The sequence below is a fragment of the Pleurodeles waltl genome, chromosome 11, assembly GCF_031143425.1.
Source record: "Pleurodeles waltl isolate 20211129_DDA chromosome 11, aPleWal1.hap1.20221129, whole genome shotgun sequence".
NCBI lineage: Eukaryota > Metazoa > Chordata > Amphibia > Caudata > Salamandridae > Pleurodeles > Pleurodeles waltl.
The window spans coordinates 916,816,896-916,844,284 of record NC_090450.1 but is presented as its reverse complement, the minus strand read 5'-3'; the positions used below and the strand labels follow the sequence as shown (position 1 = coordinate 916,844,284).

Below are 27,389 nucleotides of genomic sequence, written 5' to 3'. Positions count from 1 at the left end.
CTTATCACATGAAAATAATGAGGACACCCATAACACACATTCAAATGGAAAATATGAAACATAAAACCATCAACTGTACTATGATGGAAGGAGAAGCAGCAGGGTTAAAAGTAATAATACAAAAAAAAAGTACAGATAGCGTTAGAAAATCCAATCACAAGCACAGAAACAGGTGCAACATAGATTGCAGCAGTAAAAGCTTCCTGCCCCTCCCCACATACATGAACCACTCCTGCCACTCTCTAACCTCTAGAGCAGTGATCCCGAACTTGGGGTCCGCGGACCCTTAGGGGCCCGTGACACAGTCAGGGGATCTTGAGTGCCTACCCAAGCCTTCTTTCGTCATTAAGGGCATTGGGATTGGCTGGTTAAGGAAACATCCATGCACACAAGAGCTGTGAATGACATGCACAGGGGGACAAAAATAAAATCAGGCCAATCACCATTCAGTCCTAGTTGTAAGCTGAAGGGTGATCGGCCTTATTATCCCATCTTGCGTTCCAAAGGCAGTGCTGGTGTTCCATTGTATGTGAGTGAGTGCGTTTGTATGTAATGTTTTTAAGCATAGTGGGTTTAGCCATCATACAGTGATCCACCTTGAAATATCGATAGTTTGTATTTTTCCAAAGTAACTAAAAATAGAGAGTGCACGAAATACAGAGAGGAAAAGTGGAAAAAAGACCATAATGGAGGGACATATCCATGAGACTGCATTACTTTACAGCAGGGAGGTAAAATGGGCCCTATTTGTATCAACTGTGAGTGTCAGATGTAATCATTCTAGGCACATTTTTGTAAGGTTTAACTGAATAGTAGGGAAATTCCAATCCATTCACGTCAAATACTTTTATATTTTGGTCTGCCATTCAACCAAATCAATTGTCTTCATGAAGTTACAACAGGAAAATAACAAATGTTCTGTAAAGTCTAATTACTAACAATTGTGGGTCAAGAATACTTATGTCATATGAACAAGATTCTTTACCATTATGCATTTATAATCCATTACTTAGTTCAATAGTGACAGACTTGGGTACAAGTCAGATTGTGGAGAAGCTATACAAATATATGAAGGGACATTTTAATTTGTAAATTAATAATAAAAAAAAGGTCTTCTTACCTTTGCTAGGTGCTCTTTCTTCTCCCACCAATCATCGAAAGCTCTAAATGCAACAACTTCAACCATTTTTCGGTTTAAATCCCTTTTCATTATTGCTTTCAGTTCTTTGACTATGATCGAAAGGATTCCATCCACAGTCGCCTTGTGTGGATCTTCCTTTTTAGGTTCATAACCTGGCGGTGGAACCGAGGGGTCAAACTTGGGAAGCGGTGACCACGTTGGTCCATGAGGGAGATTTGAACTAACAGAAAAGGAGCGGTATGACGGAAGGTTCACAAAATGCATTCCACTTCTCATTAATGGTGTATATGGATATGAGCTCTGTCCCTGTCCCTGTCCCTGCATCACACGGCTCATCATGTGGGTTTGCATCTGAAAGGACATTGGCATTCCACCCCACTGACTGCCCAGGGCATTTACAGACTCACCCTGGACCACAGGGAACATTCTCTGGTGAAAAGGAGGAAGAGGAGGCAGTATATGAGGTGGTGGAACCCCTGGAGGACCAGGAAGAGGAGGAGGATGGACTGCAACTGCAGGAAGAGTTGGTGGAGGAGGAAGTGGAGGTGGCATTGGAAATCTTGGTTGTGGTGGTTGTGGTGGTTGGGGAGGTGGAGGTGGAAGAGGTGGTGGAAGTGGTGGGAAGCCAAGGGGTGGGATGGCCATAACAGGAGGCAAAACTACTGGACTGTTGACTGCAGAGTTCAACACAATTGATTTGGCACAGTCTACACTTGAGTTGGGGGAGTTATTCATTTCATCATCAGAAATGTCCATGTCTTCTCCAGACAAGGGCTGAGCCTGCAAGAAGAAAATAAAATCACAGTCAACAAAAAGAACGCAAAAATTGTGCAAGACAAATAATCAAAGTATATTAAATCATCCTTGACAAAACGAAAAAATGTATGTCTCATGAATCCTTTTTATAATATTTCAGACGAGTCCTGTTTAATGCTCAGATCACCAACATCATTATAATATGAGAAGGCCATTTCTTATGAACTATTATTAGTTTATTAATGCTAGCAAAAGTTATGATATGACAGTATGACATTCATTTGCAACATACGAATTTGAAAGCAGCATGTGACTAAAAAGGTTATCTGATCTTTTAAGACTATGCTACGCTGTACCTTTTAACACCACACTTTAGACATAAACTTGCTTGTTAGGTCCCGCCTAGACAGTGCATGCGCTGTCTCTTCAAAACATTTTGTTCTCTATCAGTGGGGTTAGAGCCCACCCATTAGTAACTATTGGTTCCCTTCATTCTCACTCATTGACTACTTTTTTTATTGATCAGATGCACTAGGCCCTCCTTTTTTGTAGATTTGTCCCTTGCCTAGAGCACAGGCGCATTATTTGTGTCCTTCACTGCTTTTTCATTTAGGGGCTACTTTTTCTTGTCTGTTTCAGCATTCGTTCAGAGTGTTTCTTATTCAGCTGGCTTTATTGTGTACTTCTACCCCCTCCATGCCCAATTCTCCCTAATCCTTTCCTCATCAGTTTTCTTGACTTTACTGGCCCTTCACTAGTTCGTGTCCTGTTCTTGGTTTTCCACACCCACTCACTCCCCCTTCCGTTGTTGCCCATCACCTCCCTCACTCTTTCTGTTATAACCTGCATCCATTTTTGTTGTTACCCATTGCAGCTCTCATAACTAACGCAATGTAAATTACACATGAGGAGATTTATGCAGCTACATATTGTGAAGGCTTCAGTAGGGAACAGTGATGTCCTTTTAACAACGTGTTGTACTGCACTTTATGTACTGGTTAATTGTGTGCTTCGTCCACACCAAAGGGGGTGTCGTAATAAAAAAAGCTGCTGACTTTGTAGCTAGGGCACCAGGTTTGAGTCGCGGCATTGCCTCAGCAGTCTCTGGTTGTTGAGAAAATCACTTAATCTCCCCATGTGTGCAACAAACAAATGTATACTTGTGTAGTGTAACTGGAATTCGTGTAAAGCACTCCAATACTTCCCGGTCGAGTTTGCGTTATTAAAAAACCTGCAAGAAAAATATTAATAATAAAAACCTTCTCAGGTCTGGATTCACAGAGGGTCTTAAGCCTTTTCTGTGCACTCTGTACACTTTCCAGTTGTACTCTAAAGGCCTGGTTTTGCAACTTGCGATTCTTATGGGCGCATCTTTTGTTTTTTGTGCTCAGCAAAATCATTGATTACTGGGCAACAGACCGTTTTGTTTTCAGCACTACTGTTATGGAATGAAAAATCAAATTTTTGTGGATTGCACAAATTGACAGAGGTGTCATACATAATTTAAGACCCTTTTGGCAGCTGTGCACCAGTAACCAACCACCATTTGGTTCTGCTCCCATATCAGTGCCTCCATTGCCCCTCCCTCATTGCAGGGAGGCCTTCTGCTGTTGAACACTCAGCTCTTGGAAGTGTGGGGGATGGGAGGTTGAACAATATCTTATGCGGCTTGTTCACGAGCCTTGCTGATTTATAAAAACCTCATGACAGCTGTCTTAACAAGCCTCATTTTATTGCTTTTGAGGGAGAGGATGTGGTGTAACAACAAGCTGATGACTTTGGAGCTGGGGAACCAGGTCAGAGACTTGGCATCAGCTTACCATTCTGTGATTCTGGGCAAAACACTTAATCTTCCTGTGCCTACCAAAAATGAATGTGTCCTAATGTAATGTAACCGGTGCTCATGTAAAGGGTCGCAATTCCTTCGGGTGGAGTTTGCGCTATATAAAACTGCAACCAAAAAAACAAAAACAAAAAACACAGAAATAGGACAAGCTACCTCATTGTACACAGATCTCTACAGCAGAGACATGAACCAAAAATCTGTCTAGTTAGCAGGAATAAGTTGGAAACTCTTCTCCCTCTTCTTTTGAATGGGGAAGGAGGAGCAATAAGGGTAATGACAAGTGGAGTTGCGAGTGGGGTGGGGTGGGGTGACTGGCAGTGCATTTCACAAAGCTCTCCACATGTGACCTCAGAAGCCAACTCTCCTACTTTCTCTCCTCCCACCTCTTCCACCATTTGAAAAGCATTGGTGGCTGGCTTTGCCAATGCTTGTTTTCTCATTAAGTCTATCTCATTAAATCTATCAGGATTCGCTGTCTTATCTCAAATGTGGCAGTGCCCCAGGTCAGTTCATCAGCAGTTTGTGTTTGATGTATGTGTAGATATTGGACGCAGTGCTAACAGTCTTAAAATATCAGGAAAGGCACACCAAGAAATAGGTGGGCGGTGCTTGCCACCCTCAATCTCTGGGAAACGCCGGGAGACAGAAAAAGTGTTTAATGATCAATTGTATTAGTGGAGGGACAATGTAATTATGAGGAGAATGATGCTGGCAATGGGTCTCCTTTTCATGTTCAACTGTTGAGAAATAATGATTACTGGTAGGCTCAGCAATTTGTTAGACAACTGTCCAAGATGATTAACAAATTTAATGTCATTTTAAGGTTGAACGTGCAAGCGATTTGACCTGTTGTAAGTATTGTGGGCTTTTAACCAGGCCCATCACTTTCACGCATTCGGCCGCTTGCCTTTCAAAAATGTCTTGATGTCATTGGTAAATGCTTTACGTTTGTCCCTCGAGGCTGTTTTTGTCACATCTTGCACACACACCTGTTACGTGGATTACTGCACGATTGCCAATATACTGCAGCGTGGGCAAATTATTTGTTTTGTCTCTTCCCTTCGTGCTGCATGGCGGCCATGGTGCTCACAGCTGAACAGGCACAACAGTTTGAACCCGATCAGCAGTATTGGAGCACTGGTCACATTGTTTACAGCTACCCTTATAACACTTGAAACGGGTGAATGCTTTCCATAAAACAGAAATACTCAAAGAGAAAGACGCTCTCCTGGTGGGAGTACCGATACTACAATACTCGCTACACTCCGAAAAATCGGCCCATAATGCTTTGCAGGGCATTACTTTTACTAAACCTTTTTGCTCATAACTCATCCTGTGGTGGTCCTAGGACAATGGAACCACCCCCTAAATAGACAGGACAACATGCTTTCTGTCTGCATCATCGTTGGCTTCCCACACTAGGTTAGTGGGGCCCTGTAGGAAGTTGGCTCTGTATGTGCTATTTCAAAGTAAGGAATAGCATGCACAGAGTCCAAGGGTTCCCCTTAGAGGTAAGATAGTGGCAAAAAGAGATAATACTAATGCTCTATTTTGTGGTAGTGTGGTCGAGCAGTAGGCTTATCAAAGGAGTAGTGTTAAGCATTTGTTGTACATACACACAGGCAATAAATGAGAAAACACACTCTCAGAGACAATTCCAAGCCAATAGGTTTTTGTATAGAAACATATCTTTTCTTAGTTTATTTTAAGAACCACAGGTTCAAATTCTACATGTAATATCTCATTTGAAAGGTATTGCAGGTAAGTACTTTAGGATCTTTGAATAATCACAATAGCATATATACTTTTCACATAAAACACCAATAGCTGTTTTAAAAGTGGACACAGTGCAATTTTCACAGTTCCTGGGGGAGGTAAAGTATTGTTAGTTCTCTCAGGTAAGTAAGCCACCTACAGGGTTCAGGTTTGGGTCCAAGGTAGCCCACCGTTGGGGGTTCAGAGCAACCCCAAAGTTACCACACCAGCAGCTCAGGGCCGGTCAGGTGCAGAGGTCAAAGTGGTGCCCAAAACGCATAGGCTTCAATGGAGAAGGGGGTGCCCCGGTTCCAGTCTGCCAGCAGGTAAGTACCCGCATCTTCGGAGGGCAGACCAGGGGGGTTTTGTAGGGCACTGGGGGGGGGGGGGAGGGGACAGAAGACCACACAAAAAGTACACCCTCAGCAGCGCGGGGGCGGCCGGGTGCAGTGTGCAAACACGCGTCGGGTTTGTAATGGTTTTCAATGGGAGACCAAGGGGTCTCTTCAGCGGCACCACCTGGGCAAGGGAGAGGGCCTCCTGGGGGTCACTCCTGCACTGGGGGCTGCGGGTGCAGGGTCTTTTCCAGGCGTCGGGATTTCAGAGTCAGGCAGTCGCGGTCAGGGGGAGCCTCGGGATTCCCTCTGCAGGCGTCGCTGTGGGGGCTCAGGGGGGACAACTTTGGTTACTCACAGTCTTGGAGTCGCCTTGGGGTCCTCCCTGTCGCGTTGTTTCTTCACCAGTCGAGTCGGGGTCGCCGGGTGCAGTGTTGCAAGTCTCACGCTTCTGGCGGGGATTGCAGGGGTCTTTAAATCTGCTCCTCTGAAACAAAGTTGCAGTCTTTGTGGGACAGGGCCGCTGTCCTCAGGAGTTTCTTGGTCTTCTTGAAGCAGGGCAGTCCTCTGAGGATTCAGAGGTCGCTGGTCCTGGAGAAAGCGTCGCTGGAGCAGGTTTCTTTAGAAGGCAGGGGACAGGCTGGTAGGACTGGGGCCAAAGCAGTTGGTGTCTTCTTTCTTCTTCTGCAGGGGTTTTTCAGCTCAGCAGTCCTCTTTTTCTTGTAAGTTGCAGGAATCTAAATTCTTAGGTTCAGGGGAGCCCTCAAATACTAAATTTAAGGGCGTGTTTAGGTCTGGGGGGTTAGTAGCCAATGGCTACTAGCCCTGAGGGTGGGTACACCCTTTTTGTGCCTCCTCCCAAGGGTAGGGGGTCACATTCCTATCCCTATTGGGGGAATTCTCCATCTGCAAGATGGAGGATTTCTAAAAGTTAGAGTCACTTCAGCTCAGGACACCTTAGGGGCTGTCCTGACTGGCCAGTGACTCCTCCTCGTAGCTTTCTTTGTTCCCTCCAGCCTTGCCGCCAAAAGTGGGGGCCGTGGCCGGAGGGGGCGGGCAACTGGAACAAAGGGGGTGAGCCTTTGAGGCTCACCGCCAGGTGTTACAGCTCCTGCCTGGGGGAGGTGTTAGCATCTCCACCCAGTGCAGGCTTTGTTACTGGCCACAGAGTGACAAAGGCACTCTCCCCATGTGGCCAGCAACATGTCTCGGGGGTGGCAGGCTGCTCGAACCAGTCAGCCTACACAGATAGTTGGATACAGTTTCAGGGGGCACCTCTAGGGTGCCATCTGGGGTGTGTTTCACAATAAAATGTACAATGGCATCAGTGTGCATTTATTGTGCTGAGAAGTTTGATACCAAACTTCCCAGTTTTCAGTGTAGCCATTATGGTGCTGTGGAGTTCGTGTTTGACAGACTCCCAGACCATATACTCTTATGGCTACCCTGCACTTACAATGTCTAAGGTTTGGCTTAGACACTGTAGGGGCACAGTGCTCATGCACTGATGCCCTCACCTATGGTATAGTGCACCCTGCCTTAGGGCTGTAAGGCCTGCTAGAGGGGTGACGACTTATCTATACTTGCATAGGCAGTGAGAGGCTGGCATGGCACCCTGAGGGGAGTGCCATGTCGACTTACTCATTTTGTTCTCACTAGCACACACAAGCTGGCAAGCAGTGTGTCTGTGCTGAGTGAGGGGTCCCCAGGGTGGCATAAGACATGCTGCAGCCCATAGAGACCTTCCCTGGCATCAGGGCCCTTGGTACCAGGGGTACCAGTTTCAAGGGACTTATCTGGATGCCAGGGTGTGCCAACTGTGGATACATAAGTACAGGTTAGGGAAAGAACACTGGTGCTGGGGCCTGGTTAGCAGGCCTCAGCACACTTTCAATTCAAAACATAGCATCAGCAAAGGCAAAAAGTCAGGGGGCAACCATGCCAAGGAGGCATTTCCTTACAGGCCCCAAAAATAATAACCCCGCCCACCATTCAGTGTCTGTTTAAGCACTCTCATGGCTGGAACTTTTGTTTTATAGCTGAGAGAAGCTTGTGTTTTGGGGGCCTTACTTGTAATATCATTGTTATAGGCTTGTTAGTCCTGAATATATGTAATGCACTATGCCTTTAGGGGGCTAAATATATGGTTACGCTGCACTATTTATTGCCGTTTTCTTTTTGTGTGATTGTGCCCTGTAGGTGGTAACTATATAGTTACATGACCATGTTTCCTACAAATACTGTTTTTATTGTGATGCCCTCTAGAGCTGTTTTAAGCATTACAGTCATAGCAACATATGAAAATATTCATGGCACTGAAACTTGTCCCATAGTGCATTGCACGGCCTTACTTTTACAAAACATTTTTGCTCATAACTCAGCCTGTGGTGGTCATAGGACAATGGGACCACCTTCAAAACACTGACCACAATGTGCGCTTTCTGTCTGCATCATCTATGGGTCCCCACACTATGTTATCGGGACCTTACAAATGATAACCCCTATCACCATTCATTATCTTTTAAAGCTTTCTCATGGCTGGAACTTTTGTTTATAGCTGGGAGAAGTTATGTTTTATGGGCCTTGTTTCTATTATCATTGCAATAGTCCTGTTAGCTTTGAAAATGTATAATGCACTATGCCCTCTAAGGACTAAATATTTGGTTACACTGCATTACTTTCTCTAATTTTTTCATGTGGTTATACTCTCGAAGGGCTGACTGTGTGGTTACATGACCATGTTTCTTCCAAATGTTATTTTTATTGTAGTGTCCTCTAGGGCTGATCTGAGCATTGCAGTCACTGTACTATAATATTTGGGGCACAAAAACTTATCCCATAACGCTTTGCAGGGCCTTACTTTTACAAAACAGTTTTGCTCATAACTCAGCCTGTGGTGGTTGTAGCACAATGGGACCACCTTTAAAAAACTCTAATCATCTCTGGGTCCCCACACTAGGTTAGTTGGGGCGCCTCCCACTATTCAGTGTCTTTTAAGCTTTCTCGTGGCTACGACTTTTGTTTTACAGCTGGGAGAAGTTCTGATTTAAAGGCCTTGTTTGTAATATCATTGCAGTAGGTCTGTTAGCCCTAAAACAACCTCTAGGGGCTAAGTATATGGTTACACTGCATTAATTTGTCCTGTTTTCTTCATGGGGTTATTCCATCTAGGGGCTAACAATATGATTACATGACCATGTTTCTTACAAATTATATTTGTTATGGTGCCCTTTAAGGGCTAGTTTGAGCGTTGCAGTCTAATGCCAAAGGTTTTTATATGATAATTGTGTATGTTTTAATAATCTCTCCTTATAAAAGGTATAATTCAGGCCAACTTAACACCCTTTTTACACTATGACTGTTTGAACACTCTTGATATGTTTGGGTGAGCCTTCTAGTTTATTTCTCCCTTGTGGCTGTCATGTGTCTTTTTGGGGGAATTGTGTAAGCCAGCCAGCAACTCTAAGGGTGGGGTGGTGAAAGTGGTCTTCCATTGGAATTAGCACAGCAGATTTAAATTACAATGCTAAATGGCAACATTTTAATTTTTTGCTGCAAATAGAGGAAGAAGGTACATGGAAGTGCTTTAGTTATATGTAGGGCCACAGGAATTATATAGCAGGAAAAGATGAAATTATGAGGCAGGGTTGACCATTTTATGTGGCAAGAAAAGTCCAGTTATGAATTTACAGTGCAAATATCTCTAACTCAAGCAAATGCAAGACCTATTGCATTGCAAATGCTTGTTCAAAGATGTCACACTTGTTTCTTCAGGAGCCCCTTGTAAAACATGGTCACTGTATTGCTAGAGAATTTACCCACGGTGGTCTTAGGCTTTTTACCTTTGTGCTTTATCAGGATGTCCCAAAGGCAGGACGGTGATTGCTTTTCTGCACTTGTGGTAGATATGCAGCAATGTTTCTGTGTGGAGGTAGGTGCAAAATACAAGTGAATTCCCCTGTCAAAGTTACTTAAGGCATGTGCTATCACCACAACTGCCTTGCCAGGGCCTGTGGGAGGAAACTCATAGTGAGCAGGGTCTATGGCAGATTTGGGGCACCGGGGCACATGTTTCTGTGTGGAGGTAGGTGCAAAATACAAGTGAATTCCCCTGCCAAAGTTACTTAAGGAATGTGCTATCACCACAACTGCCTTGCCAGGGCCTGTGGGAGGAAACTCTTAGTGAGCAGGGTCTATGGCAGATTTGGGGCACCGTATTTGTCCCCTTGGGAGAAACATAGAGGTGACTGGGTAGCAGCAAAAGGAGCATTTCTGGACAGGGAAAGGAGAGGACCCCTTTTGGGGCACTCAACACGAGAGTGGTATGTTTCTCAGCAGAGGGAACTTCTAAGTGTTTGTAGGTCTTGTACGATAGCCGAGTGATAGGGTATTGCAGGTGATTTAGGAGAAGCCTGTAGAGTAGGCTATGAAGGAGTAGTTTAACAGAGGCAGAAACTCAGCATATTGCGTCCTCCATACTGCTAACTCAAACCTACTTCACAGACCAATGGCACTGCAACTAAAAAAATGGATGTAGATTTGTGGTTGTGAGACTCCGTAATGCTGACAAAGTCCACAATAAGGTGCATCATTTACACTTGTACAAGAAAATTAAAAATTGGAATTGCACATCACTAGTCTATTAGATACCCATCACGGATGTCATCTCTAATTTAGCAATCTATCATCCAACAACTCAATGACAACAAATTTCTTCAAAGCAAATATTAATGGAACATTAGTGGAAACAATCACATGCCAACAGACACAGATCAAGCCAGATGCCTGTCTGTAGTAACTATAAACATGTTGGGTTGCTCCCACATCCCTCTGAAAGTAACAGCTGACCACAAACAACTATGCACAAAAGATCTTAAATCTATCAAAAATGTACTTATTCTTTGAATGTAAGGGGGAGGAGCATGGTGTTTTAAGATAAGTGTTTGAGATGTAGACCCCTTTGCTCCAACAGCAAGTTCAAGACTCTTAAAATAGAATCTGAACTAGTCAGCCAAAGCCATCAATACTAAGTCTGTGCTCTAAAACAATAGGTATTTTCAATTGTGTAATAGGACAGTGTCAACACGTATTTCCTCCTGTCTGTACACATATCTAATCTAAGAATTCCCACAAATATACAGGATTACTGCTGCCAATTAGTTTATTAGGGCACATACAGCGTTGCTCTACATTCTCATTTCTAGATAAAAAGAACAAAGGATTAAGATAAAATATCCCTGCTTTTCTCCAGCACAAGTGTGGGCAGGTTTCAGTGTACACACAGGTCTATTCGATGTGTGGTATCATTGAGTAGAGAAGCCTGATCATCCCCCAAATAAGATACCCATACAAGAAGTACTGGGGACCCCTGTGTCTTCCTCGTTTTTTAGCTCATCACACAGTATCAGTAGAACAAAACAACTAATGTACAATGACAGTGGTTTCGAGAAACAGTTATAGCAGAGCATCAGGCTGACTGATCTCAAAGTAGGTTTTAAGAACTTCTCGATCGTACAACATTTCAAACTCTTCTTTCCACGAGTCATATCCTGTTTGCATGATATAACCTAGTGAGTGAGCAACAAGTGAAGTACCTCCTCAGCAGTGACAGTAAATGGTCAACCCTGATCAAGATGACAAACGCCACTGGAGCAGGCCCAATCACAGAGACTCAAGTATGCACCATCTATTTCATTCCTGCCATCTCTTCCCAAGCAAAGCTTCTACAAAAAGAGTTTGTTTTTCTAAAGCTCCTTCCAAAAGGCTCAAATGGGCAGCAATGCACACCAAATAACAATAAATAAGCACTTGCTTTACAAAAATACATTAACCTTCACCTTAATATTCTTTCAATACAAGGTGAAAAAAAAATTGGGGGAACGTTTTGTGAAGATTTGTCACCACAAACCAAGAAATGCATTTCCTATGGAAACACGATCCTAACAAAACAAAACAACAAAAAAAAAATGAGCCCCTCAATAACTATAACATAACTATATGTGGGCGGGACTGTTCAATAACAAGACACAGGGCAGCATGTTCTTCAAGATCACAAAGAAACCTCAATAAAAGGTTAAAGCAAACTGTCATAAGTGAGAGCAGCCTCCCAGAATGCAAACCATTAAATGGCAATGCGCTCCCAGTTACTAATATTAGAATTCTTTGAATAAACAAAAACGACCCTATCTGTTTTTCCAGACAAGGACACTTAACGCAAAATAGATTTGCATTGCCTAGCTCTACTACAACATCACCTGTCTGACAAAGAACATAATTTGCCTACTACTCAGATTCTCGTGTACACAACCATGAAACAGAAATAAAACACATCATTAATAAAATTCAGTAATGTAGGGTGAGGGAAGACATGAGGGTGTGTGTGGGGGGGGGGGGGGGGGGAAGAGGTGATGGGGGTTGGTAAGATGGTTTTGCCTTGTTGCTCATTCAAGCCAGTGACGTTTATTTGTTATAGTAACCGGTGTACTTGGTATGTTTGAGGGAGACCAGAGCAAATGGTTTGAGGGCAGTTCAGATAGGTTATTTGATCAATGTCTAGAAAAATGGTGAGGAACATGATGGCTGAAGAAGGAAAAATATCCAAGGACTCACCAACCGCGTGCAAACATACACCTCTAAACGGACTCACACTCAAAATACCATATACAAAGCAGGCTTAAAGCAGCGAACATCATATCTACAATCATCACATTAAAGTGTTAGTATATTATATAACAAACCCTGTAAAAGCTCACAAAAGCATTACATAATAAAACCATAAAAATGTGATTACATCAGAGAGATAATAGGCGATATTTCCAGACCCATAGTCTGGTTTTAGCACACTAACAGATAACTGAACAAAACCTTTCACTGCAAGTGTAATGGTTTCATTCCCAAGTTGTTTGCCGTTTAATGTTTAGATGAGACTTCTCCACAGAGTAGCTTGTGAGCTACTGCTATCTCTCCAGCTACATGTAAGTAGCTCTCCTGTGTGCAGACCAGTCTAATAAATTAGAAGCTTTTGCTTTGTTGAATTTATCTATTTTTGGCAAAATTGAAAAGCCAATATTCAAATTGAAAATTGTGTATTTTCAGAACTCATACGTTGATGTTTGGAGAAACATGGTAGGATTTTCAAATTATAAAGTTGATGGGAGTGACAAATCATGTAGCACTGGAGAGACGTATTACTAATATTTTCTTAGTCTCAGGGGCACTGCAGCTATGGCTGTCTTACATTAGCTATGTAAAGGTATTCTAAACTGAAAAAGCTGTTTTTACATCACTGCTTGCAAACCTAACAGATGCACCAATGCGACCACTACTGATAATCTTGCACGAAGTCACCTTGGATGTATTTTGTCTGATGTGCTCACTATTACAACATTAATATTAGTAGCGTGGGGTGATTTTCCTCAAACATAAGTAACTCTGGTTACAAAAAAGGTTGGAGACACCAGGTTTATATCACCTTTTGAGAAAGCCAAATTACTACTTTGACACATGGGCATATCCAACATTTTAGCCAGAATGCAAAATGATTCTTTCATGTTCCTAACTGATATCTTGAATAGATGGGAGATTCACAGATAGGACTCCTATGCAGAGACTCCAGTCACTGCCAAATTCTTGTACTTCCACAGTACTAAGGCAGACAATCTGGGAAAGTGTCAAATTAGTCAATTAGTTCATTACAACCAAAATACATTGCTGCAAGGACGGCATGCTTTAAGGCAAAAAGGAAGGGCTGTGTCTTGTCAAGAATGTCAGATGAAACACTTGCACAATATGTGGTGGACAAGTAGGAGTGTATGAAGGATGCTGATCGGCTGGTGATACACTTGTAAAAGAGGCATTCAAAGGGGTTTTCGATTTCCTACAAGATATTCATATAAGGTTGATGATGGCTAATTCACCAACTCTGCCACTAGATGCTGTTTGGCAGAATGTTGCAGTTTACCAGGAGAAATCCTCAAATGTCAGAGGAGAGGTATAGTTGAAGCAGATTGCCTTTGACTCCAAGATGATTTGAAGGCCGGCAGGGAGGAATGTTGGTCGTCGGCTACAATCAGACCAAGGAAGTGTCCTAATAGGTTTGACTGGCGACCTGGTATTGAAAATGTTGGGCTGTAAAACAAACAATTAGGTGAAAATATGTGGGGGCCTGTATGCATGTGGTATCTGTATAGCCCAAACGCAGCTAAAAAAGGGTGCGGCTTGCTGTGCAGGGGGAAACGCAAGCATAGTCACTGAGTGATAGGAAAGGAAGCAAATTTTTTGATTGTTACTGCATTGTTATGTAGTGTTTTGTTCAATGTTCATAGCATTTAATTCTGTGACCAAAGCAGGTCAGAAATGAAGGCAACGGTTACGAGTGGGCTTACTTAGTTGGAATTGGTCCCTGGTCATGCAAGCAATCATTAGTGAACAGCTGATGTGGATCATGCAAGTGGAGAGGAGCCAAGCAAGATTCAATGGGCTGAAGGACAAAGGTAGCGTTTCTGTTTTTGTGTAAGTCTATTTTTGGGTCAGAAGCTGAGGTAGTAACAATAAATTATTATTCAGCTCAGAGTCAGCTATGATGGGTTTCGTCCTCATAGTAACACAGCAAAATTATGGCCAGAGTGTTGAAACTTTTCAAATGCTCCCCCAGTCACAGATCTGGGTTAAATCCATTGTTCTGTTGATCACCATGCCATCCCAGTTTGGACCCAGCCATATGCAAATCAGTCTTGACCCTCCTCCCCATGGGAACAGTCCAGCCCGAACTACCAGGCTACGTCCTCCCTGGACCAGAAACAAGCTTCCAGGGACCGGTTTCAGGGCATCACCTCTCATTAGCCAGGCTAGCTTGAATCCAGTGGCACAGCAGGCACTGGACCCACTTCTGGGACTATCCTCTCCACTTAGGGCGAACATAGCAACACAACAACAAGCACCACTGGATTCAAGCTGGCCTGGCTGATGGGGATACGGAACAGCCTTGGCTGGTTTCCTTATGTAAGGGAATGTATGTGAGATCTGATGGCGAGTGCGAACTGGGCCTTGTAGGGTGGTGTAGAGCAATTTGATCCTACGGGGGGTGAGTGGGTGTTCTCATTGAGTCCCCAGGACCTGCAATATCCGTAACTGATGCTGGGCAAGGCCCGTGGTTCCCCCTCTCTCACATTTAGCGGGAGGGAAACAGTCAAGTCGAGCGGCAGGCAGCTGGCCCAGCTGCCGCTGTAGGTGTCTCCACCATTCCCGCCGAGTTCACAGGTCCCCAGGGTCTTTTTCAGGCAAGTGCAGTTAGTTGCTGGGGGAGCTGACCGTCTTTTAGTGTAACACGTACCTCGTTAAGGCGGCTGGTCAGGTTGGGGGCAGCAGGCCAGGACCTGCTCAAAACGCCTACGTCTGGATGTTGTCAGGGTCACCATCTGAGAGGAAGGCCCCTAGGGTTAAATCACTCAGTAGTTTCTGCGGGGGTAGGCAGCTTCATCTATTCACTATGCCGCAGCAACCTTCAAGCTTTGGGGCATCTGAGACGTATATAGCCCTCGTGTCCAAAGTGCCACCTAGACCACGCTCCAGGACCACTAAACCTCAGCAATCGTCTGCCTTCCTCGGTGCCGCTCGCATTCCCGGAATGGGGCTCAGCCCAATCAGTCAGAGCCACTGGAAGCTCAGGAGTATTTCTTAGCAGTGCTGGCTCGCCATTAGCCATCCACTCAGTCTGCCATCATGGCCACGCCCCTTATGCGGGCAATATCATAAACCCTTTTTTTCATCTGAACTTTGCTCGTAGGTCTGATGAGCTGTTTGTTAGAGTTTTAGAAATCTGCAATTCTACCACTTCCAAAGCATGCTTCATCTTCAAATCCTTGTAATAACACTCTTCTTTGAGGGTAGAGTATAACACTGGTAATGCAGTAGGTTTTGGTAAAGGGGCCATAGTAATACCCTCCATACTGCTGTTGACCAAAACAGCATTTCATTATGGGATTTACTTTGCATGACAGAAGGGGAAAACACAAACACAGCTGCCCAATTAAAAGCAATCACTTCCTTCACAAACATTACACCGATTGGCATTGCCAGTGCTTGTTTCCCTTAAACCGCAGACCTGGCCATCCAACCATGAATGTATTAATTTAAAGTGTTTTGCAGCAGAATCTTAAATATTGCTAAGCATATCATAAGGATTGCTACACTGTTGTCATTTGCTTATATAAATATGAAAAGAGAGAGAGAGAGAGGAGCTAGAACAGACAGAAGAACATAAGAGAGAAGAGAGAGAGAAAAAAAGGTCCAGGTCTCTAAAAAGGGAATATGCTGAGAGTGGGTCATGATGCCTCACCCCCTCTCAAGAACGGTAATAAACAGTACTCTGCACATCTGCATAGATGGTGTATTTCTTTTTTATATATGTTTGTTTAAAGTAAACTATTTAACCAAAAACCAGGTTGAAATGGGTTGTTACATTTGTGTACTATTAGTAGACGTTGTTTACCTGTGCAAAGTTTCTGCATCATGCAATTTGTGAAGTAGTAAACACTGTTTTTCTCGTGTCAAGTTCACTACACTGAGATAGTATGGAAAGTGTAAACTTGTGCTCCTTACTGCAGTTTCTCTCTATATACAAACATACTGTGTTTATATCACAGCATGCCATCAATACCCGTGGGAGATCTTGTTTCAAGATTTGATGTCTTCTATTATAGAATTACTTATTGAGGTGGTGTTTTGGTGAAATTCACTTCAAAGGCATCAAGCTGCAGCCCAACTTTTGTGTTCGTTCCTGAAAATGTCTCAAAAGTTGATTTCTACAGGTAAAATAAAGTTACGATTTCTTCGAATTCCTGGTTTCTAGTGTAAACTAAAGAGACGGACTTATCACTTTCATTGTGCAAAACTCGCTAATTAAGCTGTTTGTTACGTTATCTGTGGCAGCATTTGAATTTAGTTTATGCACACTCTGACCTGCATATAGCTATCTTCTTCGTTCCATCTTATGTATCAAAGTGACAACTCAAACAGAGGATCCAACTTTCATGCTATCCGTCTGAAATATCGTAAAAGAATCACATGCAAACAGAAGTGAAAGTGTTTGTGTATGCTGAAATACTGTATTTTTTGGATGAATGATTTGGCTGTGATGCAAATTATATTTCTGGAATATGGCACGTGTACCTCACGGAGGATGGGTTACATTTCAACAAGGTCACAAACCAAAACAGACATCAACCGAGTTACTATCTGAAGGCAATAACCACTTCGTTTTTAATTCATTTTGACACTAAAGAAACACAAAGGCTTGATCATATCCTTTGTGATACTTTAAAAAGTATGTAATTTCCTTGTTAAGCCCTTCAGGATAGGAGCTCGAGACGGCCGTAATAACAGAGAGTGATCCAAATCTGCCTAAATTGGTTTTATTGCTGACGCTCTGAAGGAGCTCCTTCTATGCTGCTTCCCAACTCTGCTCTTCTAACCGCCGCTTACATTTAAAAAAATAACATTCTAAGTGGCCATGACTACATGCCATTTTCTAAAATCTGTATGACATCACTACATGTTCACCCTTTCTAATAAAACAGGAAATAATCACTGAACAGAACCAAAACAAATAACAATAAAATGAAACAATTAAAGAAAATAGAATAAACAAATTAACACTGTTCAATAAATCTTAGTGGTTTCTAGAGTGTTCTGTCCTTCTAACAGAAACATTCTCTTTTATATTTTGTTGTTCTTGAATCGGAGTGATTAATCTTTTTAAATATGCGTTGTTTCTTACTATTGTTTGTTTTTCATTTTTCGCTGTGACTACAAAACCATTTACTTTTTGTTATTTCCAGTGGAGATGAATGGAATCTGCTCATAGATTTTGGTATCTGGTTCTGCCTTATTAGGCAAGATCTCAAACCTGATAATTACTTACTTGAATAGGTTTCCCGCGAGCTGCATGATGGTTTATTTTCCTTTACATCATCTCATCTCTCTTTGCAATTTGTTCATGTTCCTTAGGAGGGTCTCAAAGGCACTTGTGGCAAACGTGTTTGTCTAGCTTGTCCAAATAACTCCAAAGGACTTTTTCCGGTCCACCCAGCAGAACCTAGCATAAGCTTGATTTATAGAAATGTGTGACAACGAGGCTCTTTGAACAGATTTTTTATATTAGCCATGAACCTTACTACTAATCCATTAGCCTGTGGCCAAAGTGGTGTAAGTTTTCAATGTATCACTCCCATATACTCAAAAAACTTGTCAAATTATTTTTCATTAATATTTTTGGTATAAAGTAACTCGGTTATATCTTTTGGAGTGGTTGTCACTTTTAGAGAACATACTTTCACGGGATCTGGCTTCATTCTTTTGCTTGAGAATACATGACCATAAAATGTTAACTCTGCTTTGCCAATCTCACATTTATCTGAATTTAGCGTCAGTCCCGCTTTTGTGAGTTCCAGACACACTTCCCTTAAAAGATGGTCACATTAACTTTCTGTTTTTCCAAAAACAAGAATGTCATCACTATAATTCATCAACTTTGTTTTTTTTTACAGGCCTGATGATATATTTTTTAAATAATTTCTTGAAAGATTTCTGCAGCTGAACATATCCCAAAATTAAGTCTCTTGTATTGAAACGGCCCTAGGTGCAAGGAAAAAGTCGTTACATACCTTGCGCTTTTATCAATCTCTTGTTGATGATAGCCCTTACAAAGATCCAACTTTGAAAAACTGTTGCTCCATTTAGACTACTAATGTTATTTAAGTGTGGTCCTGGGTGCCTTTCTCTCTCAACTGCGTATTTGATACTCTCATGCCTACGCAAATTCAAATTTGCACATGTATTTTACTACTACTGGGGACACCGAAGGTGTTGGACCAGTCACTGGCTCAATCATTTCTTCTTTAAGTAACAAATTTATTTCTGCTTCCACTTGGTCTTGCATATAGATTGGGACTCTCCCATGTATCTGTGCCACAGGTTTCACTTTTTTCATTTATGTGCCCTCAGTCTAAATAAATAATAATACCTGGTGCCTAGTTGGCCTTCTACTATTGTTGTCATCCCAATCCCCCGCCCTGGGGGCTCAGAAAGACTGAATAGGGCCCTAAAAAATAAAGGGAGGGAGGGGGCAAAAACCCTTGCCCAAGGGGCCACTCCCCCTCCCTTGTGTCTAGTGTAGGATCCCTGCTTGGGGAGCACCCTCCTGCTGTGATCCCCAAGCAAGGATCCATTAGGGAAGGGTATAATTTGGAGAAGTGTGGCACAATGGTTAGAGCGGCAGACCCTGAAGCAGAGATCTGGCTCAAGACCAGGGTTCAAGTCCCGCTTCGGCAGGTCTTGGGCTCAATTCCCTTGGACCAGATAATTCTCGCCTTGGTGCCTAATCTAATTAATGAGTCCCGCTCTGCAACTCTGGGCAATAGCTTGCTTAATCTCCACAACGGCCCCAACAGCGCTTGGATGCCTGGCTTTACCCTGAGGGTGCCCAGGAGTGGGCACCTCACAGGGAAAAGCCAGGAGGGGTTCCATAGCGGTATGAGTACAGCACCTTGAGACCCTAACAGGTGAGTAGTGCGCTATACAAGTGCAAAGTTTACAGTTTACAGTTTTGAAAGGGGAGATTCTCCTGTTTCCAGTGATAGCTTTCCCATCTGCTAATCTGCTACATGCTGGGGGAGGGGTGCGGAGATAGTCCCCCCAAGCACCTAGACAATGAAAATGAAATGAGCAGATTGGCTCATTTCACTTTATTTTTCAGTGAAATGATGTCAGCGCACCATGTGCGCTGATCTTTATTTCCCTGAAAACAAAAGAACAGCCTCAGGAGATGGAGAAGCTGCTCCTCCGCTCCCAAGGCTGTTTTTTGCAGCAGGAAATCCCTCTGGTGCCCGCGCCAGAGGATTCCTAGTGCCACACGTGTGGACGTCTGGGGGGGAAGTCAGATGCACATGAGCACAGCAGCGGCTAACTGCTCACGGCTGTCAACGCACACATCGAGTTAATACAGTTTGTGGTTAGCAGTCTCGATCTCAGTCAAAGCAGGGAATGGGGCAGCACTGAATTTTCTCTGTAAAAGGTCTTGGCCAATTTGCTGTTGCTGGTTGGTAGCTATGTTTGTAAAGATCCTTCCTTTTGTAAGTTTGATAATCTTATCCTCATTGTAAGATTAGGATCATCAAACCATCACCCAAAACCACTTATTTGCTTGCTTCTTATTCAACTGTTTTCCTTGTCCCTCCTTTAATCTTCCAGAGCACAGGAGAGGTTTTTCCCTTTTTTTTTTTGTTGCAATTTTATGTAGCGCAAACTCGATCCAAAGGTATTGGAGCGCTTTACGGGAGCACCGGTTACTTTACACAAAAAACATTTTTCTTTATTTTTTTTTAGAAGGGGGTGGGGTTCGGGGGAAGGGGAGCGGGGGCATGGTTGCTTAGGAAGATTAAGTGATTTGCCCAGAATCACAGTACATTGAGCAGTCTCAGAGACTCAAACCTGTTTCCCTAGTTCCAAAGTCGGCAGGTCTAGTCGTTATGCCACATGCTCTCCCCAGTGCATATGGCTTCCCGCTTCTTCCCTTGTGTACTTCTCTCCTATTCTACAATTTGCTCTTTCTCTCGTCTGTGTGCTTTGCAGGCCACTTCAGCTGCTCTTTCCATGTTAACGTGCACCTCCGTTATACCCCACACAACCCCAAACACGAGAGGTCCATAAAAAAATAATAATAATAATGTCACTTTCTCACTAAAAGAAACTCTTACTTGCCAAGCTTCCCCAGGTGCACCACATAGCTTTAGACTGATCACAAAGGATGAAATCAGGGACGCGATCCACTGATTCAGCTCCAGTAGGACACCAGACCTTGATGGCTTCCCAGTGGAGTACTACCGTAGATACTCCACCCAGCTTACAACCCTCCTCACCCCCCCCCCCCACCACCCACATTTACCCAATCTGTACTAGAAGGTGGCTGAAAGGAGTAAATTCTCCCCAAACATTGACACTCGCACAGCCATGGTCATATCTAAACCAAGGAGCCCAAGGGGAATACATGTGCCTCCTATAGTCACATTTCCTTGATTAATGCAGATGTCAAGATATTTGCTAAACTCCTAGTTAACACACTCCATCTAGTACAATCTACACTGGTCCACCCAGAACAATATGGCATCATGCCAGAACGTAGCACAAAGCACTGCATGGCCTGCATTGCTGACCTCTGAGACACACTGTCCCTTCTACTGGATTTTTAAAAGGATTTTAATACTGAGGATTGGTCCTTTTTGGTAAGGGTACTAGAGTGAATGGGTCTGGGCCCCAAACTACATAGATACATCAATGTCCTATATGCTGAACCACTGGCACTGGCTAACGTAGTTCTGTCACAAACCTTCCTAATCCAAAGGGGCACCAGACAGGGATGCTCCTTAACACCATTCCTCTTTGCCCTGGCGATTGAGCTAGTACAAATGATACGATGTGATGCCAGAGGACAGGCTGGAAACGTGCAGATGGCTTTGAGGACACAATTGCCCTGTACACGGATGACATCCTGTGCTACCTCTGTCCCCCTTGGACCTCTGGTCCCCAGTGTATAAAAATACTTTATCACTATGAACAAGCGTCGGGCCTCCTGGTTAACTTGAAAAAAACATTGCTGGTGCCGCAGAGAGAGGAGGACGGGGTTGCAACTTGGAGACCACCAATGCTGATTTGCACCTTTAGCTTTAAATACCTGGGAAGTCACATTTCCAGGAACCTCAATCTTACTTCTCAGAGCCAGAATATGAAATCAGATTGCCAATGCTATGAGGCGCTACCTCTACTGATTCCGGGGAAAATTGCCCTACTCAAAATGATGGTATTCCCCAGGTACCTCAATACCTTCCACAGTTTCCTGCTTCATACCCTGGATGGTTCCAGAAACTGATGTTCACACTTCGCTTGTTCTTCTGGTCACACTGCCCCTACGGCATTGCCCACGATAGGCTGTGGAAGTCTGTGTACAACAGGGGCACGAGTATGGTAGATCTCCAGGTCTACTAGAAAGCCACACAAATATTGGTTATCAATGACTGCTGTAATGACCCCCACCTATCGCTATAAACTCGCTCTCCAAGGACTTGACCGACTGACTGAGGATTCTATATGATGAACTAATCCCCGACTCTAAAGAAATGGCTTCCTGTTGCAGTTACCCCCCACTTTTTGCTTGATACTGATGCCGACTTGACTGAGAAGTGTGCTGGGACCCTGTTAACCAGGCCCCAGCACCAGTGTTCTTTCACCTAAAATGTACCATTGTTTCCACAATTGGCACAACCCTGGCACCTAGGTAAGTCCCTTGTAACTGGTACCCCCTGGTACCAAGGGCCCTGATGCCAGAGAAGGTCTCTAAGGGCTGCAGCATGTCTTATGCCACCCTAGGGACACCTCACTCAGCACAGACACACTGCTTGCCAGCTTGTGTGTGCTGGTGGGGAGAAAATGACTAAGTCGACATGGCACTCCCCTCAGGGTGCCATGCCAACCTCACACTGCCTGTGGCATAGGTAAGTCACCCCTCTAGCAGGCCTTACAGCCCTAAGGCAGGGTGCACTATACCACAGGTGAGGGCATATGTGCATGAGCACTATGCCCCTACAGTGTCTAAGCAAAACCTTAGACATTGTAAGTACAGGGTAGCCATAAGAGTATATGGTCTGGGAGTCTGTCAAAAACGAACTCCACAGCTCCATAATGGCTACACTGAATACTGGGAAGTTTAGTATCAAACTTCTCAGAATAATAAACCCACACTGATGCCAGTGCTGGATTTATTAAAAAATGCACACAGAGGGCATCTTAGAGATACCCCCTGTATTTTACCCAATTGTTCAGTGCAGGACTGACTGGTCTGTGCTAGCCTGCTGCTGAGAGACGAGTTTCTGACCTCATGCGGTGAGGGCCTTTGTGCTCTCTGAGGACAGAAACAAAGCCTGCTCTGGGTGGAGGTGCTTCACACCTCCCCCCTGCAGGAACTGTAACACCTAGCAGTGAGCTTCAAAGGCTCAAGCTTCGTGTTACAATGCCCCAGGGCACTCCAGCTAGTGGAGATGCCCGCCCCCTGGACCCAGCCCCCACTTTTGGCGGCAAGTCCAGGAGAGATAATGAGAAAAACAAGGAGGAGTCACTGGCCAGTCAGGACAGCCCCTAAGGTGTCCTGAGCTGAGGTGACTCTGACTTTTAGAAATCCTCCATCTTGTAGAAGGAGGATTCCCCCAATAGGGATAGGAATGTGACCCCCTCCCCTTGGGAGGAGGCACAAAGAGGGTGTACCCACCCTCAGGGCTAGTAGCCATTGGCTACTAACCCCCCAGACCTAAACACGCCCTTAAATTTAGTATTTAAGGGCTCCCCTGAACCTAAGAATTTAGATTCCTGCAACTAACAAGAAGAAGAGAACTGCTGAGCTGAAAAACCCCTGCAGACGAAGAACAGAAGACACCAACTGCTTTGGCCCCAGACTTACCGGCCTGTCTCCTGCCTTCCAAAAGAAACCTGCTCCAGCGACGCTTTCCAAGGGACCAGCGACCTCTGAATCCTCTGAGGACTGCCCAGCTTCGAGAAAGACAAGGAACTCCCGAGGACAGCGGCACTGCTCCAAAAGAACTGCAACTTTGTTTCAAGGAGCAGATTTAAAGACCCCCTGCAACTCCCCGCAAGAAGCGTGGGACTTGCAACACTGCACCCGGCGACCCCGACTCGACTGGTGGAGAACCAACACCTCAGGGAGGACCCTCCGGCGACTCTACGACTGAGTAACCAAAGTTGTCCCCCCTGAGCCCCCACAGCGACGCCTGCAGAGGGAATCCCCAGGCTCCCCCTGACCGCGACTGTCTGAACTCCATTTCCCGACAGCTGGAAAAGACCCTGCACCCGCAGCCCCCAGCACCTGAAGGAACGGAACTTCTGTGCAGGAGCGACCCCCAGGAGGCCCTCTCCCTTGCCCAGGTGGTGGCTACCCCGAGGAGCCCCCCCCTTGCCTGCATCGCTGAAGAGACCCCTTGGTCTCTCATTGAAAACCATTACAAACCCGACGCGTGTTTGCACACTGCACCCGACCGCCCCCAGGCTGCTGAGGGTGTACTTTCTGTGTGGACTTGTGTCCCCCCCGGTGCCCTACAAAACCCCCCTGGTCTGCCCTCCGAAGACACGGGTACTTACCTGCTGGCAGACTGGAACCGGGGCACCCCCTTCTCTCCATTGAAGCCTATGTGTTTTGGGCACCTCTTTGACCTTTGCACCTGACCGGCCCTGAGCTGCTGGTGTGATAACTTTGGGGTTGCTCTGAACCCCCAACGGTGGGCTACCTTGGACCAAAAACTGAAACCTGTAAGTGACTTGCTTACCTGTTAAAACTAACAATAACTTACCTCCCCCAGGAACTGTGAAAATTGCAGTGTGTCCACTTTTAAAACAGCTTATTGTGTTTTATGTGAAAAGTATACATGCTAATGAAATGATTCAAAGTTCCTAAAGTACTTACCTGCAATACCTTTCAAATGAGATATTACATGTAAAATTTGAACCTGTGGTTCTTAAAATAAACTAAGAAAATATATTTTTCTATAACAAAACCTATTGGCTGGATTTGTCTGAGTGTGTGTTCCTCATTTATTGCCTGTGTGTATGTACAACAAATGCTTAACACTACTCCTTTGATAAGCCTACTGCTCGACCACACTACCACAAAATAGAGCATTAGTATTATCTCTTTTTGCCACTATCTTACCTCTAAGGGGAACCCTTGGACTCTGTGCATGCTATTCCTTACTTTGAAATAGCACATACAGAGCGAACTTCCTACACCGACAATTGCCCTGAGGTTACCAGAGTTGTCCTCTGGAACTCGAGGGAGGGGTCCCAGGGCATGGGTTGGGGGAAAACCCTGACATGGGATCACTGCCTTATGCACAATGCTCAACGGCAGGGTTCGAAAAATGGAACAAGACTGGTATCTTTAACTTTGGGGACATCTGTGTGGGTGGTGTAGATGGCTCCTTCCAAGACCTCCAGACACACTTCTCTCTCTTGGTGACACAATTTCATAAGTACCTTCAACTGTGGCATGCCCTACAGCCATATAAAAATCTGATTTCCCCTCTTCCAGATCATATCCCTCTTAAGGCCAAATTACTGATGGGCAGACTGGAGAAGGTAGGGTGTCCCAAATCTATCACACACTAGTGATTAATGCCTCAGACAGTTTCCACTGCCTGAGACAAAAGTGGGAGGGCAGGAAAGGACGAATCGACGATACAGACTGGACGCTGATGTGACTCGCCCCACAAGGAAACAGCATATCTGCAAAGCTTCGGTTCATACACCTGCACTACGCTATATCACCTACCTAACCAACTCCAAATTTGGAGAGGCGCAGGACCTCCACCCCGAAATGCCCCAGGTGCCCTGGCCCTAACTCTGATATCTATCATGTTGTGTGGTTACGTCCTTCTATTGCATCTTATTGGCAATAAATTAATGGCCATCCTAACCCAGATACTGGAAACCCTTATTACTCTACACCGGCACAGGCAGTCTTGACAAAGTCAGGGATAGCCGTGGGGACTGCACCCTGACTGGGCTGGCAACGGTGGTGACAAAGTGTGACACAGCTCGAAGTGGAGAGCGGATGCATTGCCAACTATCATCGAGTGGCAAAGGGTTGTGGATTGATGCGCACAATTGGAAAAACCTATTTACACCAGCAGAGGCTGCCCATGGAAGCATTCCTGGATACGAGACAAGAGGATGAACTACAACGAATTAGACAATTAACCCTTTTCTATGCTGCACCATATACGGCTAGTGAGACATGTTGGAGTCTGTGGGATGAGGGTGCGAATAAATGTTCTATTGTATTCTTTGCAATTGACAAATTGATACAATTGTCTATTAGAAAAACACAAAGGGAAGATACACTGCAACTACAATTGAAGTTCAATGGATACTTCCAAAACAGCACTATACTCAGGATTATCACCAATGATCATCATACCACTATACAAACCGAAATCCATGGGTGTATCTGCCTGCTCAGTCCAGGTGGCTAGATGCAAACTCTCCCGGTCAGACTATGGAATATGATGGAAGCCTCGAAAATCAAAAAGGATATAAACCTTGGCTGTTCCTCAAATAACTTAAACTGCTGAAATAGCAGCAATGTCACCTAACACACTTGCAGGGATTATGGACATCATAATCAAATGCCCATACAGTCTACACCCACTACAACGAGAAGATCTGCAGCCATCATCACTTGAACTGAAGAGCTAAATGTACTCTTGGGATTCTTCTCCTTATCTGAACCAAAAACATCCTGTTGCAAAGCGGAGTACCCCAATTTACACGATGAACACTCCTCCAATACCTTGGCCCCAGAAATCCCAACCAATCCTCTTCTTGTAAAAACACGTCATACGCCTCAACTTGATTTGATCATACAAAACCCAACATGCAGATTTCACAAGCTGAACACACTAGAAGTCCACTTGAAACACAATGCCAGGAGGGCAGGCACCCTTTAATGAAGACATTTGATATGCACAGCCAGTGAATTGGAGGACACTAACATAATCCATCCCTTCAGTTCCTCTGCAATTCTAATCCCTCTCGTCTCTGACACCAATCACAAGAAGGAGGACTTTAACAGAAGACATCTAGGTAGGATCTGCCTCTGCCACTTGCCTGTATCCATTTCCACCAACTTAAGAGCTCAAAAGAGGACACCCTTCTCCTGTAGCAGCATAAAAATGTATTGAAATAGAAAAAGCAATCAGACTGGCAGCACCAACTCACTGCCACATGCTCACTACAATGATAAAACTGCACATCTCCACTAGGTGCTGCATCACAGGGTAAGAGTACATCTCTGGTCGCTCACACACCACATTAAAATACTTCCAACAGCCTTTGAGCCACATAGCTGCATACAGTGTAGCTCGCTACCTGCCCCAAAAGGCCCATCGGCACCCCCACATAAAGTTATAAAACATGATAGATGCTATACATTACACAATCTTTAGTGGCAAAGAACGGTCTACAGTAATATCATTTAGCCAGCGGATATATCTCTGGGGGATGGCAGGTTAAATAGGGGATTCTTTTTAACGACTGCAGAAACCACCAAACTATCACATCCTGTGTTCAAAAAAATTATTCTTCTCTCATTCAAATGTTAATTAGGGTCACTTGCACACAATTCAATTTTCATACCTTGTAGCAAACAAGTAGGACCCCAATAATATAGCTTTCGTAGAGGGCATGCAGTTTAACTCTGTGGGTTTCTTTCCAACAAATAACATTTTTTTAAACTCTATACTGTAGCACATCACAGGTATGATTTTGATGTATCAAAAAGTGCACAATTTCAGATTCTTGGAGGAAGGAGAATAAGACTCACAAAGGACATTTTTAACGTGTCCAAATTTAAACAAAAGTCAACCACTTGAATAAAATTAAAGGGCTAACAAATGGGTTCATCAAAACAAAACCAAAAAGTCTTGCAATTTGTACTCCTTCC

At 44.2% G+C, this 27,389-nt stretch overlaps 1 protein-coding gene across 4 annotated transcripts in view; it reads right to left on the bottom strand.

The window, feature by feature from the left end:
- Positions 1 to 27,389, bottom strand: part of SETD1B (SET domain containing 1B, histone lysine methyltransferase) — a 314,507-nt gene that overhangs the window by 178,418 nt on the left and 108,700 nt on the right. For all 4 annotated transcript variants that reach the window (XM_069214916.1, XM_069214917.1, XM_069214914.1 and 1 more), the window contains exon 7: positions 1,121 to 1,921. In XM_069214916.1, coding sequence (XP_069071017.1) covers positions 1,121 to 1,921 — 801 coding nt within the window. The remainder of the gene's footprint in view (positions 1 to 1,120; positions 1,922 to 27,389) is intronic.